Source organism: Scomber japonicus, chromosome 23, assembly GCF_027409825.1.
Source record: "Scomber japonicus isolate fScoJap1 chromosome 23, fScoJap1.pri, whole genome shotgun sequence".
Classification (NCBI taxonomy): Eukaryota; Metazoa; Chordata; class Actinopteri; order Scombriformes; family Scombridae; genus Scomber; species Scomber japonicus.
This window is the reverse complement of record NC_070600.1, coordinates 20,619,330-20,637,833: the sequence shown is the minus strand read 5'-3', so window position 1 is coordinate 20,637,833 and position 18,504 is coordinate 20,619,330. Positions and strand designations below refer to the sequence as shown.

Genomic DNA, 18,504 nt, shown 5'->3' with positions numbered 1-18,504 from the left:
ACACCGTTGAAAGAATAAAGAAAGAAAAGAAAGAATAAACAAATCCACCAAAAAAGGTAAGTGAAAGTCATCTATGTAGTGGAAAAACATCAGTTATATTATACAGAATGAAAAAACATCTGGGTGTTGGATCAAGAGCTGATTATGAACTGCAGGTTGAGGAGGAGTAAAAAAAAGGTTTGTGAACTGCCAATTGGGAACAAAAAGTAAAATGTGTCATGTTTCTTAGGAGATTTGTGTGAATGCAGGTGATGGACATGCAGGATAATAAACTATGAATTATAATACATTGTTCATTAATCCCAAACTTTACATTGAGCCTGAAATCATCATCTTGCCTCAAGTCATATCGACTCTTCTCCTTGCTGCTTTGAACAGTTTTCACTTCTTCAGGGGATTTTTAAAAATTCCTACGCGCCCTGAAGGCAACAGCAGCACTGGTCCAAATTACCACCAACTCATCCTGAAGTGGGACTGACAACACTCCATCCCTCTTTCTCCAGTGGGTGGGTGTATTTTTCTTCTCTACAACACTGTGGATGACTCGGAGAATCTGGAGATAATGTCCCACTTATCTTTTTGAGCTTTAAATTGGAAAAGAAAAAAAAAGATTATCAAGATGCTGCTGCTGCTAACTCTGCTGATGATGTGCTTCACCCCGAGCATACTGGGGCAACTGGAGGAATCCCAGTTTGGAAATGTTGGAGATATTGATTACGACTTGGCAGATTTTGACTTAGATATTGTAAGACATTTAAAAGATGGAGATGCTGCATATTCTGGTGTTTGGATTTCCCACCCCCCACCTGACTCTCTTATTGTGTCCACAGGCGCCGCGCAGGGTTCCTCGGCAGGTGAAAACTTTACTAAACAAGGTAATGTCAACTTTTCTGCAGGTTTATGAAGCTATTTGAGCCTTGAGAGTGTTGATATCCGGTCGATAACGTTTTGTAGCTTCTGGACAAACACTGAGTCCGCATTTTCTTTTTTATTCAAGAGATTTTAAAGGGGATACATTTGAAATTCAAGGTAAAGAAGCAATGCCACATCCTTACCTTGGTTTCTTAGATCTGATAAATATTGATATCTTATAATCTGTCAATGCTCGGGGAGTTAATGAGTTAATGCTCTGAGCTGTCTAAGGTTACCGAAATCAAACGTCTCTTGCCAAAGCATTTGATTAGTGACCTGGAATGCATGACCCAGTTTAAGTTGTTTAGCGCAGTGTATTTTGTCATTTTTAAACTTGTGCGCTTTGGGCGTGACGCACAGGGGATCCGCCAAGAGCGCAGATGTGCCAGAGGAGCTGTAATGCACTGGATCATAGTTCATAGGGGGGAAACAAATTCCTCTGCCTCTGTTTTGGTTAGTGTAGCTATGGGGAAGCCCAGTTCCCCGGGGATGGGTTGTCTAGGGTAATAGAAATTGCAATTTGGATAAATTTGGATAAGTGTCAATATGCGCAAAAGAAATGCGTAAAAGTATGTAAGTATTGAAGGAAATAAAAACCTCATGCGTAAAATGTTTCTTCTGAGCAGCAGACCAAACCTCACATCCAGGAACTCTCCATCAAGACCACCATCATCTCCCGCTACGCCTTCACCGCGGTGTACTGCGCCATGCTCAACCGGCACACCACCGCTGCTGAGGGCGTCTTCCACTTTCAGATCCCCGCTGGCGCTTACGTCTCCAACTTCACCATGTAAGAGCCGTGCGGGTCACTCCATAAGCAATAATGACTCACAGACAGTGGATCTAAAATCGAAATAGGTCAAATCAAAGCATAATTAAGATACAAATTATAATTTTAATAACACTTTTATCACCTGGGAACCTTGTATATCACAAAAAAAGCATAAAATGAATGAAAGATGGGGATACTGTACTTTAAAGATATAATATTCTTCAACAGAGGTTCCCAACCTTTAGGACTGTGCAATAAAGCATCTACTGTACTTGAACTTCCATCATACATTTTGTCCAAAGTGTAACCAGAGTTAACCAGAAAAAATGGCAAGAATTACAGAAAAGTCCCAAAAATGAATGTTAAATGAAAGGAAATATTTCCATCTTGTGGCCAATCATATTTATCTTGAGTCCTGACCCACAGGTTGGAATATCATTAAAATCGAGAGCAGATATTGAGCCATAAATGCTACAAAATCTTTTTTGACACAAACAAACAAAAAAATGTCATCAGGAGAGAGGAGTTCCCTCTAAAGAAGGACAAATCATCAAATAACAATCTCATTATGTCAGTCTTTGCTCTAATTTGTCCCCAGGAAGTCATTAAATTTTGCAGATTTGAAAGTTTTGGAAGATATTTTATGGAGGAAATTTTAAAAAAGGATTTAATGAAATGACAGATGTTGTAAAAGCTGTAAAATCTACAGGGATTTAAGCTCCAAAGTGTGTCTCATGTATCACTATTACATTTGAGTCCCAGTGTAATCACAGACGGTCCAATTTCCAGAGAAATACTTTGCAATCTTTGAAAAACTCAGAAAGTTGTTTCGCAACTTTACCGCTGTTAAGATATTTCCATAGTCATCAAACACTCTTCTAAACATCTGTTTGAAATAACGTTGAGAATGTCGTCTCCTGCACGATACAATCAGAAGATAATAAGATTTTTCAATCACTTTCCCAAGTTGTGACTCTGTTTCCCAAACCAATGCAAGATGGCAGCCAGAAAACACATATCTGTTTGCTCAATTTGTCTCCCATAAACCAAAACATTTGTCTTTCCAATATGTTATGTTTTAATACAAATAAATGCTTTAATATTGTGTATCTTTCACAAAAACAGTAAGAATAGATACAATTTCTCTAGCTAGATAAAATAAAGTACAGTCACAACATAATTTACTTTTTATGATGCAACAGATGCAATATTTTTTGAGCTTTTGAAGATTCTGGTAGCAAAATGTTAAAAGACCTTCAGAACATCATATAAAAGGGGCACAAACTGGAGCTGGAGGGGTTTATGATGTCTCAGTTGCCATGGAGATGTGAGCAAAGTGCCTTCAAATAATAGACAACTTCTTTTATTTTTTTTTACTGCTTAACGCCAAGGTTCATTCATGTTGCCCCGTAAATAGGGAGCAATTGGATTTTGTCCACAAATTCACTCTTTTGTCCAAAAAGCCCCCATTTAAACCGTGACAATAGGTGGTCCTGAATATGAGGAATAGCGCTAATCCTCTGACCTTTGACCCCGTGCACCAGGATCATCGGAGGGCGTGTATACCAGAGTGAGGTCATGCCGAAGCAAAAGAGGGTCAAGCAGGAGAACGGTAAACCCAAGAACAAAGAGTCAGGTGACGCAAGGTAAGACAAACCTGAGAGTGTGTATGTGTGTGTGTTTGTGCACGTTTTAAGTATGTGTGTGGCCACTCCTGCCGTCTGATCCCCCTCGGGCGTCTCCTCCTAATTACACAGCAGACCTTGCTCCCTCTAATGTTCCTATTTTGCGAACAGAGATTAATAATATCCCGACTAAAACCTCTTCTATGGCAGCTAGGCAATCACAGAGGGCAAGTGAGTGTTTTACAAGTGTGTGTGTGTGTGTGTGTGTGTGTCTGTGTGTGTGTGTGTGTGTGTGTGCGTGCGTGTGTGTGTGAGCAGACAGAGGCAAGTCTGGAGTTACAGCGTTGCTCCAGAGTCGAGACTTGTCATATAAATCTGCGTGTGACCCTGCAGAGGCAAAGGGGTGACATATGGAAGAAGTGACCTCACGTTTCCAGCTGTTAAGGGCAAAAAGCGACATTTCATAAAATGAGATTTTGTGATTCATTGACTCCACTGTAAATGAGGAGGAGGAGGAGGAGGAGGAGGAAGTAGGGAGGGGGGGTTGACGTGTGGAAGATGTGAGATTAGACAGAAGCAGCAATGCCATATTCATAACATCACCACTTGGAGACTCTTAAGGTTGCCGCTCCCCCCTCATCTGTACTCCTCCCTTCTCTAATTGCTCCAATGTTTCTCTTTTGCTGTCATCTATATTTAATGGTCTGTTTACAGCTTGTGCTCTTTATATTTCATATTTCATTCAATCTGTTAACACTGAAATGTGAAGAGGGCTTGGGTCATAAAAGCTGCGCATAATGACACACATTAAAGTGGCTTAGTTTTATCATTTATAATGTTAAAGCTAAAACTTTTGTACCCCCTAGTGGCAGTATCAGATAATACACTGAAAATGTACTTCAATACAATCTATGGACTCTGACACTGAAAGGTCACAAGCAGCACATAGAGGACACAGATTTTAATTGATCCTCCACATATGAGCTTTTGACTAAACCACAGATTGCAACATTACAACATTACCTAAAGCATACTAGCAGTTTTATAATATACATTTTGAATGCACTTTTTACTGTAATTAAAAATGTAAAAGGTTCACATTTGAATCTTCATGTTCACTACCACACTGAGATGAATGGCTTGCAATAACTTAAAGCCACTATTTATATATTTCAGCATTTGGAGGCTTCCATTGATAGTGTCAAAAAAGACACATAAAGTATATAAATGTGATTTGTAGCAGACTGGATAACATGCAACACAGCAGCATAGTTGTTTAAAGGACCAGTGTGAAGAATATAGTGGCATCTAGTGGCGAGGTCACAGATTTCAGACATCGTACATTGGCCACATAATTCACAAAAACTGAAAAAAGGCATTCTGTAGCCAGTGTTGACGGCCTCCATCGAAGACATAAAGAGGTCGTTCTAAGGTAATGAAAACAAAATGATACTTATTTTCATGGGATTACACACAAATAAAAAGATACTTATGAATATTATATTTCTGCCAAGTCTGTTCCACTAGACACCACTAAATCCTACACACTGCCCCTTTAAATACTTATGATGTCAATATTTTTAATAGAAATATATTTGATCCATATACATGTCTCTAGTGAAGTATTGCTGACCAGATTCTTCCGCTGTTTCATCCCCCACCAGCTCCGAGCCGGAGGTGGAGGTTTTCAGGATGGCGGCCAGCATCCCGGGTCGAAACAGGGCCATCTTCTTGCTTACCTACGAGGAGCTCCTGCAGCGTCGTCTGGGACGCTACGAACATATGACCAGCCTGCGGCCCTTGCAGTTGGTCAGCCGCCTCAGCCTGGACGTCACCATCGCCGACCACTCGTCAATCACGGACTTGCAGGTGCTGCCGCTTCGCAGTGGCCGTACTAGCACCTCATCTGGGTCTAACGCACCTAAAACACCAGGTTTACGAAAGTCTTACATTTTATATTTTATCTCTATTTCATCTGTTGTATTTTTTATTTCATGCTACATGTGCATGTAGCGTGAAATGTAGCAAACACAGAAACACACTTCCTGTCTTTGTGCTCCAGCCAAGCTTGAGCCTCCCGTCACCACAGTGGTCAAAAACGAGAACAACGTCTACAGGATCACTTTCAGTCCTTCCATCATCCAGCAGGCCAGGATCACCACCAACGGCAACCTGGGAGACTATGTGATCCGCTACGATGTCCAGAGAGACATGGGGATCGGAGACATTCAGGTGAAAGCATGTGATGACATATAAAACAGAAACCAGACAACGAAAAAAGGCATTTAAGAAATAGAATAGTTTACATATTTTGCATGCATGCACACAAATTTCCCATCCAACTACACACACACACACACACACACACACACACACACACACACACACACACACACACACATTCATCCACCTGTTAGTCATTAATTTCTCTGGCTTCCTGCCACCGGTCGTACTCCGCTGCCAAACTCTTCTGTCTGTCTTCAGAACAATCTTAAGTTTTGCCAATCATACATAACTACTGCACCTGGTCTCACTGCCGCTCACTCCTGTGTATCTGTCTTTCTTTCCCAGGTTTTAAACGGCCATTTCGTCCACTACTTTGCTCCCAAAGACCTCCCCGTTGTCCCCAAGAACGTGGTGTTTGTGATCGACACCAGCGCCTCCATGTTGGGAACCAAGATTAGACAGGTAAAGCAGCACGCTCAGTTAACCTTCCTGACGTTCTTCCGGGTCAAATTGACCCCATCTGTTTTGACTGTTCTTTCCTTCCTTCCTTCTGTCCTTCTTTCCTTCCCTCCTTCCTTCTTTCCTACCTCCCTTCCTTCTGTCCTTCTTTCCTTCCCTCCTTCCTTCCTCCGTCCTTCTCTCTTTCTTTCCTCCCCCCTTCCTTCCTCCCTTCCTTGCCTCCCTCACTCCTATCTTCCTCCCTCCCTCCCTTCCTTCCCTCCTTCCTTCCTTCCCTCCTTCCTCCCTCCATCCCACCTTTCCTTCCTTCTTCTTCTTCTCTCCTTTCCTTCCTTCTTCCTCCCTTCCTTCCTTGATTCAAGGACAACAGGAGGGTTAAAAAAACAGAATAGAGGAAGACATTTACGTACAGTGTGCTAAATGAAAGTAGAACATCATTAGGAAGTTGTACTATCATTGGAGAAGGAGAAAGTTTTAAATTTTTAGTACCAGTCATTTTGCAAGTTCATTCAAGTACATTCACTACAATTTGTGTACATTAAATACCATTGTTTTACAGGTTCTTGATTAATACTTTTCATTTTCAGCCATTGGTTTTAGATTATTAAAATAAACCTGCAGAAGCATGAAATGTATTTTACATAGGTAACATTTATTGTTCTAGCATGATACTATCACTGAAAATGTCAATAGTTTTGAAATCCTTACTATAAAGGCACAATTAGTTGCTTATGTGAGCTCCGATATTTGAGATTTGAGAGATGACTTTTAAAGAGCATTGCATTTATGAACAGTGTTGACAAGAAATTTAAACATAAACCGTGGTAGAAAAAATAAAGTGACTTAATTTATGTAAATAAAACAACTAAATTTAAGGGTAGTTTAAAAGGTTTATATCTGTATATGTATAACAATAAACAAAGACATGACTTATAAGTTACAACTTTTGAAAAAATCTTACAATGAGAAGGATGCTGTGTAGATGTGAACACTAGTCATGTCCAAAGAGCCTTCACGCTCTCCAAGCCAGCTAAATAGCCCAATCCTGCATCACAAAAGTAGGAAGCTAAAACAACCAAAGAGCAAATGGAAAAACAGCCATTAGGTCACCAAAATATGTTTTCCTATAAAAAGGTTGGGATTGTTAACATTAAATAGTAGCGAATGGGATAAACATGCCAAAACATCAGCATGGTCCTTTAAGTTTTGATTTGTTACTTCCAGTTAATCTGTGAGCAGTTTCTGCAAATGCCTGAATCTGATGGGCCTTAATTAGAGTAAATATATGTGCTGTAGCCCATCTTATCTAATGCAGCTATAGCTTCTACCTTGGAGCAGGATAACAGATATGAAATCACTCTTACTTTCCCCGTGTGCGTCAGGGAAAATCTGATGAGTTTTCAGACAGGCTTGCTCTCAAGCAAAGCAATTTACAATGCTTTCAAGCCGAAATTCAAATGGTTGTATTGCATCAGAAATCTGACACCCCACCACCTCCTCACGCCCACACTGGAATATCAATATCAGACCTTTTCCTCCATCTGCAATAGCACGATAATCCCCCCCTTCCCGCCCCCCCCCCCTCCGCTACCGCCACCCCCATTCAGACTCAGAGCTGATCTCTGCAGCTGCCAAGAGCGAAGAGTGCAGAACCAGAGAAGAGAGCAGGGAAACTGAAAAACAGATTATCAGCGAGAGAGAAAAGTGGAAATATACTGTACGAGGCTGTGCTGCGAGGGAGGAAGGTCAGGGTCTATGGGGTAATGGAACTTTCTAGACAATAGCCCCCTCGACCCCTTGATCCATCCCCCCACCCATTGCCAACCCCCAGTTGGCCCGCAGGAACAGAACAACAAGTGCGTATTATTGTGTTGATATGGCGCCACAATAGAGGGTTTCAGTGTGGGTCAGGCTGAGGTTGTGACCCCTGCTGTATACAGTCCATGCTGATGTCCTTAAATACCCCCCCCCACCTCCCACTCGGCGCCAAATTACTGTATATGTCACCCCCACGCTAAGGGCTGCAGATCTGGGTATGCTGAGACTGTGAAGCTACAGGACTTAAAAAGCAGGAAGTTTATGTTTTTGTTGGTCTATGTACTTAAATGTGGACATTCAAGAGAAGCCCATTCTGAGCTAAGAGAGGGACAAAACATCATCCTTCTGCAGGAGTTGAATTAATGTTTCAGCTGAAACTGAAGGAACACACACACTCTTTGCATTTTGACTATATAACATCTGTATTTGGAGCTCATTCAAAAGTCATTGAAATTAATTAATATCCCATAAAGCAAAGACTTGGGAATACACGCTTTTAACATGGCAGTGTAGTGTAACTATAGGTCAAAAACTTAACAAACTCTCTTTTTTTAAGATTAAAGTACTGAAACACTCAGATTAACTAGCTTTCTGTTATCTTACGAACATACTTTATGCTATTTTTTTATATTATTAACTCCACCCTTGAGTGCTTGATTCATGAGTGTAATGTTTAAGGATTATTCCTAGGAAGTGAGGACATTTTTATAAAGTGAGGACATTTTGGACGGTCCTCACTTTCTGACACACCTTCAAAGAGCTGTTTGAGGCTTCAGAGTTGGCTTTAGGGTGGGGTTTGAGTTCAGTTTAGGGTAAGGGTCAAGTTTAGGCATTTAGTTTGAATGAATGTCCTCACTAAGATAGCTATACAAGCATGTGTGTGTGTGTGTGTGTGAGTGAGTGAGTGAGATCAAAGCTGAGGAGCACCACAGTTGGTCAAAGGGCTGGGTGTTTAATTGATGTTATGTTTGTTTGTTTTCACCACTGCAGCTCTATAGCATTACAATATAATAAGCATGGGATCATAACCAGGTTGTGTATCCAGAGTAAATTCAACATATGTAGAATACAAGTAAAGTAAATATTGGCACGAGATGAAAAGTAGATGCACCACCAGCAGTCTAATTACCACAAACCCATATCAAGACCTATTTCAATTCCATTTCTAGCTAACATCATATTATGGATGTAGAATCATTGATGAATGGCGCAGAAAACAGATGAGGCATTGTCAAACTTTGTGTAAAAATGCAAATTATGGAGAACTATGAAGGAAGATGGGGAGATTAAAATGCATTTTTCAGACTTGATAATGATGATTTTTGATGATTTATACATTAATACACTTTTCAAAAGGACACAAAAAACAAAATAATTGTTGTCCTTAATTTACAAAATGGAAATGAAAGGTTTTAAGGAACTCTGTAGGTTTTTGGTGTGTTGCTCCATAATGTAGGCAACTACATGACTAAACATGCTGCCCCTATTTCAGTATGTTATTTGAACTATCCAATACTTTTAAAATGTATTGAACATTGAAGGCTTTTATTCAACAACTTGAATCTCAAACCGACTCATTTTCACATCTAGAAGCACATCCACTGTGTATAATGTTTTTTGGCATTAATTACTTCTCTTTCTCCATGACTCTCTTTCTCAGACTAAAGATGCCTTATTCACCATCCTGAAGGATCTGCGTCCTGGTGATAACTTTAACTTCATCAGCTTCTCCAATAAGATCAAAGTTTGGCAGCCGAATGGTCTCGTACCGGTCACGCCCCTTAACATCAGAGATGCCAAGAAGTTCATTTACATGCTGGTGCCCAACGGAGGTGAGATGTTATTTCAGCGCCAATGGAAAAACTGATGTCCTACAGAGTTATACCATAGTCCAGTAGTTCTTTACATGATTCCTATAACTTCAGTCAATGCTGTCTGCACATCTGATAGTTGAGTTAGTGTTTTTTTAATGGTTTGCTGAAGACTTTTCCTGGTGTAAAAATGGTTATAGTCAAAGATTTGGACTAGAAATGGTGTCCCCACTGAAAAACCCATAACTATACTGGTAGTAGGCTGAAAGTGGAAAAACATCTTTTTTATGAGCGTTCGTTTTCATTTTGCATAAGGACAATAAAATTTATACAGTTTGCCTTTCTAACTGCATTTCCATTTCTTTGACATTTTCATGAGCAACAATCTCTGATGATATCCCTCCACTGTAGGCACAAACATCGATGGTGCCATTAATACTGGCTCCACTCTGCTTCGTGAGTACCTCTCGGGCCCTAACGTCAACCCCAATAGTGTCTCCCTCATTATTTTCCTGACGGATGGACGGCCCACGGTTGGTGAGATCCAATCCACGACGATCCTGGGGAATACCCGCTCAGCTGTGCAGGAAAAGTTCTGCATCTTTAGCATCGGGATTGGGAATGATGTTGATTACCGGCTGCTGGAGCGCATGTCTCTGGAAAACTGTGGGATGATGAGACGTATCAATGAGGAAGCTGATGCCAGCGCTATGCTCAAAGGGTGAGAATGTGTTTTCTGCTCAGCCAGTAGATATTATAGAGCATTTATAATCTCTACCCTCAATGCCAATCTTATTCTCCTCACTAACTGTTGATTGATTTTCCGTTATGTCTATATGGTGGTCATCTTAAATTTGTAAAAAATAGCAACCAAATTTGAGATTTCTCACTATTTCAATTCAAAAGAGCCTATACTCCTAGAAGAATATGGATAGGAAAGCCAATGGTCTAAAACTGGTATGAAACTAATCAAAGACAAGATGGTTGGTACTAGATTGCATCAGCTGGAGGGGCAATTTGCAAAACTCTGGTAAGACCTGAACTTAACCTTGATCTAACCCCAAGCGAACTTGCTAGTTCGTCTCTTTATCTGATCTAACAATGTGGTTTGGAAGAGGTCTAATACCGGCCTTAAACTAGTCTAAAAGTGGTTTGATGTAGTCTAAAACAGATCTTAATCTGGGCCTGACACTGGAGAGACAATGCACTAAAATCTGTGTGAAACTGATCTGACACTGTTCTACCCATGTGGTCTACAAGTGGTGTAATATTAGTAGGAAACTGACCTAAAATTGGTCTAAAACTGATCTAGAAATGGCCTCATGCTGGACTGAAAGTGTTCAAAATCGCCTGTTAAACATGCATTAAAATGGCATGACCCTGGTCTGAAGACACAAGTCTCTCAACATAAACAAAGACAAATTTATTTTTTTATTTCTTATATTTGGATCTGTATAGAAACTTTCCAAAAATCCATGATGTTGTCACTGTGGTGTTTTTTGCATCGCACTTTCCAAAATCACTAATTAATCTAAATGAATTTTCTATTTGTTCCACTAAACACACACTTGACATTGAGCATTTCAGATCATGAAGCAAAACTAATTTGTACGAGGACATCATTGATTATTAAATAAGGGTATAATCCACCTCTTATTAAACAATTAGCTATCCTTAATCCCTCGCTTCTCCCCTCTGACACATCCCTCCATCTCTCATCGAGCTATGAGGGAACGAAGACAGCAAATGTGACGGTGCTGACAACAGACCTCTTTAATCAACTTCAACATGTGACAGCCACAGACTACAACAGCCACCCTCTTTCTCTCTCTTTTTTCCCCTTATCCTTTACACACAACCCTCCTCTCCTCTCTCTCTCTCTTTCTTCCGCACTCGGACACACAAGGTGTTTGTTCAGTTGAGCAGGAATGTGTGTGTGTGTTGTGAAACCTGCGTCTGAGTATGTACGTGAGGTTAACAGATAGACTCCACAGATAATAGCCGCGGTCCTGCTTGAACAAACACGCTGGTTAAGAGGTGAGGAGGTTTACCGCGGCGTTACAACAAGGACAGGACAGAGGACTTATACACACACACACACACACACACACACACAGTCTTAACTTTATACACACTCTTTTATGAATGTGTGCATAGACTCTGAAGAGGGGTCGCAGTAGCTTAGAGGGGTTTGGACAAGCAGATTTATGGGCGGAAGGTGACTAGTTTGAATCAACAAAACATTTGACGAAATCTTTGGCTCCTTTACAAACTAATGCACCCTTGAGCAAAGGCACTGAACCCAAAAACTGCTCTGCTTGAACAGTAGAAGAATAGGGTAACATTTGGCTACTGTTTGTGTAAAAAATAAGCAATAAGAAATAAAGCCAGGAACATGTGATACTCTAAGGCTTCGTGACAAGGGTCTAAGATATTGGAAAGATCCAGCAAGTCCATTAACTTGCTCCGACATCTTGCTTTGAACTTGATCTTGATCAATGTTGCAAGTGGAAACTATCCCCAGCAGAAAAAAAAACAGTACTTTTCTAAGTGTTTGAACAATGATCCAAAGCATTGACACTTAAATTACTCATGTTTCCTAACAAACGATTTTCATGAAAAGAATAACTGGTCTTTCTTTCAGGAGCGAAAGCAGAAGTAGGATGCAAAACCTTTAAAGTGAGGGATTTATGTCATAGGATGTGTTTCACAATCTGTTTCCTACCAAAAGCAAAGTAGTAAACCAAGTAGTTTTAGTTGTATAAACATAATCCGAACCTTAGTCATAGAGGTGGTAGACCATGAAACACTCTTAGGGATCTTTTAATGGACATATGGGTCGTTTTGGGAGATACTCACCAATGTGGACTAAAGATCAGATAATGCTCATATAGGTTGTTTAGATATGACTAGTAATCTATATTTTTCTGTTCAGATCTTGTTCAAGTGACATGCTACGACCATATTATTTGCACTTGTACATATCTGACTGGAAAAAGCTGATCCGACATCAAAGTTCTGGCCCAATGACCCTTGGTTTATTCACCAATGCATTGGTTTCAATGAAATGAGGAAGCCACCATTGTGTCAACATGCTTTGAGAATTTACAAAATACCTTGATTTTTGACTTTCAGGGGTCATTTTACTGTCTGTGTATCATTTTTGAAACATTAATCTACAATCCCAGGTGTCTTCTTGTCCCACTTTAGGTTCTACGATGAGATAGGAACTCCTCTGCTGTCTGACATAAGGATCAACTACACTGAGGACTCGGTCCAATACGTTACTCAGCATCTCTTCACCAACTACTTCAACGGTTCGGAGATGGTCATCGCCGGCAAACTGACCAACCAAAGCATAGAATCACTTCACGTTCAGGTAACCGCTAGCAACAATGACAAGAGCATCATCCTGGAGACTGACGTGCCACTGAAGCAACGAGAGAAGGAGACTGAGAAGCATGTGAAGGCTGCTACAGCGGCAATGGCAGCTGGATCTAAGGCTTTGGGTTCGATTGCGGAGGACTTTGTAGAACGCGTCTGGGGTTTCCTGAGCGTCAAGGAGGGACTTCGGTCACGGTTGCGCAGTCAAACCAGCAAAGAGAGGGAAGACCACATTCAACAGGCCACCAATTTGTCTATGACCTACCACTTCCTCACTCCTCTCACCAACCTGGTGGTGGAGAAGCCTGAGGTTTTGGCTGATGGCACCATGGCCCTGGCGCCAACCATCCCCCCAGCTGCTGATGAGGATAAGCCTTCCTCATCTCTCTCACCTGCCAACGAGCTGCCGGGTGACACTGACAATGGAAAGCCACAGAAACCTGATGGGAAGAAGCCAGGACGCCCAAGCTCAAGTCTGAGCAACACACTGGGTAAGGTTTTGTCTCCTAAATGTGGTTATTGTTACAAGTGGGACTAAAACCTACAACTGCAACAAAGGAATACTTAGCTAGCTAGTTAGCTTGGATTCACAACTGTAACAATGGATTAAAATGGTGATATAGATACAAATATTCTTTAAAGTATCATTATATCTACTACAACTTCTCAATCCACTCCTGCAGCATAATCCACTTCAACACAGTCCATGCAAAAAAATATTTAATATATTGAAAAATGTTGTATATTGCAAAATAAGCTTGTTGTTGCGAGCACAGTTAGCAGAGTTGTATTCATCTACAGTATTTGTTAATGTTCCACTAGTTTATAACAACACACTGGCTACAAATATGGAAGCTGTTTTAGAGGAAAAAAATATGATAAAATCCCTACACACAGCTGTTTACATTTGTTGTTTGATACCTACTTAAAACAAACATAGCTGCTTGTGGGAAAGGTTAGCTAACATTTGTCATTGTGAGGGATAGCTGTTTATAGTTGTGTATTTAGTCATATTTTGGCAACTTGTGGGAAACATATTAGCAATAGAAAGTCCCTTAGCTCCTTTAAGTACATTGTGCTAATCAAACTGACTATATCTAATGGCTAAAGAGGGTGATACTTAAACAATAGTAACAGTATATATCACGTTTCTTTGCCTTTAGACACAGTTTTACACCAATAACTGTCCCACAAACAGTTAACATCACGCTAATGGAAGCTTTTAAGAGGAAGCATTAAACAATGGCGGCCCTTTGACTCATCACCGATGATAAACATTCTTTTCCTCGTAGGTAAAGTTGAGAGGAGACCAGCCAAGAAATCCGTCACCATCTCCAAAACATCAGGTAACTTCATAACCTTCCCTTCATGTAAACAGTTGTACATTTTCCCCTGCCTGTTTCATCTGATGGCCTCTGAACCCTATATACTGTATACAAGAATGCAATGGTTATGAGGATCTATAGGAAGACCTGAAAGACAAGAGAGAGGGAATGTACAGTAAACTCTCTGTGTGGGGGGCGGCCTGTAATTTGGATGTTCGTCAGACAGTCGGCAGTGATCAGACGGCAAGGCGTTCAGGGATGCCTCTGAACATGACCTGGAAAGAGGAAAGAACACAGAAGGTCTAATTGAAATACCAACACAGGGTCTACGTGGCACTTTAAACATGCAAGTGCGTGTTTGTGAGCGCACACGCACATACACTACGGCCAAATGGGAAAGCATTCAGAGTTGGGAAGTGGATGTTTGTGTTACACTAAATAGAGGGACCCCATCAGAGGTGGTTAGTGAGGGTTAATGACCCTGTCATTACTGTTGCTCTATCATCTCATCACTTCTCTATTCATCTTAGCTGGTTCTCACAAGTCAGAGAAGACTCCAGCTAAAGATGTAAACGATGTGACAGAACAGAAATTAAGCTTTAACTTTAAAAATCAGAAAATAACCCCTCACTACAGATCTGCCATTGCCTTTATTTGTTTGTCATTTTATACTAGGCTTTCTCATATGTAGAGAAATGTCCAACTTTTGAGTGTATTTTGTGCCTTTATTTGATGGCCAACAATAGGGAGATGACAGGAAATGACTGGAAATGACAGGAAATGGAGACCTTCGTAACAAAAGGTCTCCGGCCAGATGCAAACCTGGATGTTTTGGTTCATGGTTGGCACAATAACGCCATGGTCACCAGGGTGCCCAAATGAGGAAAAAAAAAAGTTTCAGTTGTTTTTACTATTTCTATATTAGAACAAGGAGAATTTGGTCATTTTGTAACTACCAGCCCGGTTCCACTTCTACCTTCTGTTGCACTAGTGCTCTCTTTTTTAACCAAATTATTTTTTTGTTTTTCTTATCTGTCCTGCCCCTTGAATCACAACTAACAACTCTATCATACCAAATAAAACTGTTCCTTTCCCTTATTCATACCAACATGCAGGTCAAGTCTCTCAAAGGGTGATCAGATAACATGATGAATGAAAAAACAATGATGATTTTTCTTCAAGATCTTTTTTTTCTTTTAAAATTCTGTCTCGCTCTTATTCTCTAAATGTGTTTCAAATTAAACAATCTGTGAAGGTAAGAGGTGAAAATCTCTGCAACCTGTTACAATGGCTCACAAGACCAAGCCAAATTGTTTGAGAACCATTGGACAAATTAATCTATTGTTACTGTTGACACACAGTTTTTAATCAGACATATATTAAATGCCCTCAAAATGGGTCATTTTACTTTACTAGCAGTCTACTCACAGGCTCACTTTTACATTCCTGATGTTTTTTAATCTTCTGTTTGTGTCCCTGCCTTTGACTTTCACTACCTCAGCGGACGGTGACCCTCACTTTGTGGTTGAGTTCCCCCTCAGTAAACTGACCGTGTGCTTCAACATCAACGGCGAGCCTGGGCACGTCCTTCGCCTCGTCTCTGACCACAAGTACTCCGGTAAGACTTGTGACGCATTAATAAATAAAATTCTTATTTCACATCATGATTACATAATTTATTCCTTCTGTGGGTCATTTATGTCTCCAGGTGTGACCGTGAATGGTAAACTAATCGGGGCCCCACCTCCACCAGGCAGCCACAAGACACAGCGTACCTACTTCAGCACCATCACCATCGTGGTGGATCATCCCAAACGTGCCTACATTGAGGTGACCCCTAAGAAAGTCATCCTGGACGGGCGGGACCGTATGGTTCTGCCCTGCCACTCCACAGTTTCTGTGGACAGCGGCGTGCTGTCAGTGGCCATTGTGGGGAAGTCCAACGTGACTGTGACGGTCGGAGGAAACATCAGCTTTGTGATCCTGCTGCACCAGTACAAGAACCCAGCTCCGTACCAGAGAGACCATCTGGGGTTCTACATCGGTAACAGCAAGGGGCTGTCCAACAACTGCCATGGTCTGTTAGGTAAGTCCAGACAAGTTCAATCTTTTCATTTGTAATGAGTGATGACTGAGTAGATGATACATTTAATCATTATTCGTCATTTAACACAACTAAAAGCCTGATATCAACCACTAAAAACTACAATATTCTTGAGGGAAAAAGGCCACAGCGTCATTACTACCTTAGAAGTTTCATGAAAATCTGCTTCAGTATTTCTTTGGTGGAAATTTCAGCCTGAAGGGGTCACTAAAAACATTACTGGCCATTAAAACCATATTACTGGTCATGGGGAGGACTGCTCAGCCCATAAAAACACTTGTATAATGTGCTCCGCGCCTCTGGAGTGACCTTTAGTCAAGCTCTTTTTTAATCCGTCTCTTGTGAGTCCCATGGATGAAATTGACAAGAGGAAATTTTAACGCTACATATATCAGATACCTTCAACTGAAGTCCTGAACACAGATACTGGATTACTTTTATTTCAAGTCACTGTGTAAAAACAAAGACATGATGCTGTATAATCTAGTGCCACTCTGCTGAACCTGCAGTGAAACCTGTCTGACTCTGCATGAGTTTCAGTTCAGTGTTCAATACTGTTAGAGAGTCTTTCCCTAGTTGTCACTCTGCACCAGTGACACAATGCTAAGTTGCAAGAAGGTCAAAAGTCAAATAGGGAGAAAAGAAGGCTGATTTATGCTTCTGCGTCGGACCGTCTATGCCATAGCCTGACTTGCACCTCCAAAAAATCCTAACTACGCGGACCACAAGGGCTGTGATTGGTCTGGTCAAAGCATCAGTTCCTCCAGCAGTTGCTTTATTTATTAATAATGAACAAAAGGTATGCGTTTTCTGTTATTAGCGCACATAGCACAATGCTACATACTACTGTGACCGAAAGATAAACAAAGATACAGATAGAGACTCCTCTGAAACCACACACACACACACACACACACACACGTTGTCTCGACCCAGAATTTCAAAAGGACAATGACGGCGTCCGACGCAGAAGCATAAATCAGCCTTAAGTTGCAAGAAGGCCAAAAGTCAAATAGGGAGAAAAGAAGGCTCTGCACACTTAGGTCTAATGCGCATTTAATGATAAAGCAAAGATTTTGGACACTAGACCCAAAATGAGGAAAGATCTAGTCACCAAAAGTTTGGCTTTATCATGAAATCCTATATTTCTAACATTGGTCTCTTAAGACTTTAAATTAATTTAAACCTCTGATTCATTATACTTTTAGGTCAGTTCCTGTATGAAGAAGTGGGACTGTCCAAGCTTCCAGCAGAAGGAGACATGAAACCCTCGCAGGTCCTCAAAGTGAAAAACCGCTCAGTGCCGGTTGTTGAGAAGAGCAGACGGATCTACAGCGGGACACAGAGCGTGAACTGCTGGTTCGCCAAGAACAACGCGGCAAAGCTGATAGACGGACAATACGAGGACTATTTGATGTCACACATGTTCGACACAGGGGACTGGCCACACGGGACTAACAGAGTGTGAGACAACGACCACTACGAACTGTAGCTGTGGCATTTAATTATTTTAAATCTTAACTAATTTTACCCAGTATCCATAAATATCACAAGCCAATAGACAAGGGTTACAAACTCCAAACATTTCAGTGTCCTTTCTACAGTTTTCTCTGTTTTAATATATTTTTTTACTATTTCTAATAGAATTTTAATGTTTTTTTTGTTATATGATGTGTATTATTTTTTACAGTAATTTTGTAATTGTAAATAAAACATTTAAATCTACATTTTAAAAGTTGCTTTTTAGAGACTTAAACCAAGCAGCTCTACTTTTGTCCCCATTTGTAAGTGTTTTTTTTTTTTTTTCCCCTCACACGCCAAATATATGTACGTCAACATGTCTCAAAACGTGTCAACTTCAAGCTCAAGATCACACCTGGTTACCGCGGAGACGAACCCGGTAACTAACTCCTTGTCTCAGCGGCAATGACTAGATACACACCTTACATACATCACACACAAATACACACACACACACACACACACACACACACACCTCTATAGTCCTCCCTGTCATCAGCTGGAGGTCACAGGGCTGCTGGCTCCGCCCACACAGGTGTGCTGCGGC

The 18,504-nt window shown here is 40.8% G+C and overlaps 1 protein-coding gene across 1 annotated transcript; it reads left to right on the top strand.

Annotated features, from left to right (window-relative positions):
• The first annotated feature begins 459 nt into the window (after positions 1-459).
• itih5 (inter-alpha-trypsin inhibitor heavy chain 5) lies at positions 460-17,997 on the top strand. Its single transcript, XM_053314099.1, has 14 exons — positions 460-745; positions 831-875; positions 1,539-1,702; positions 3,229-3,330; positions 4,974-5,245; positions 5,366-5,541; positions 5,881-5,997; positions 9,473-9,644; positions 10,035-10,344; positions 12,834-13,498; positions 14,300-14,353; positions 15,834-15,950; positions 16,041-16,418; positions 17,645-17,997. The coding sequence occupies exons 1-14, from the start codon at positions 620-622 to the stop codon at positions 17,902-17,904; spliced, it is 2,958 nt and encodes a 985-aa protein (XP_053170074.1). The 5' UTR covers positions 460-619; the 3' UTR covers positions 17,905-17,997.
• The last annotated feature ends 507 nt before the right edge of the window (positions 17,998-18,504 follow it).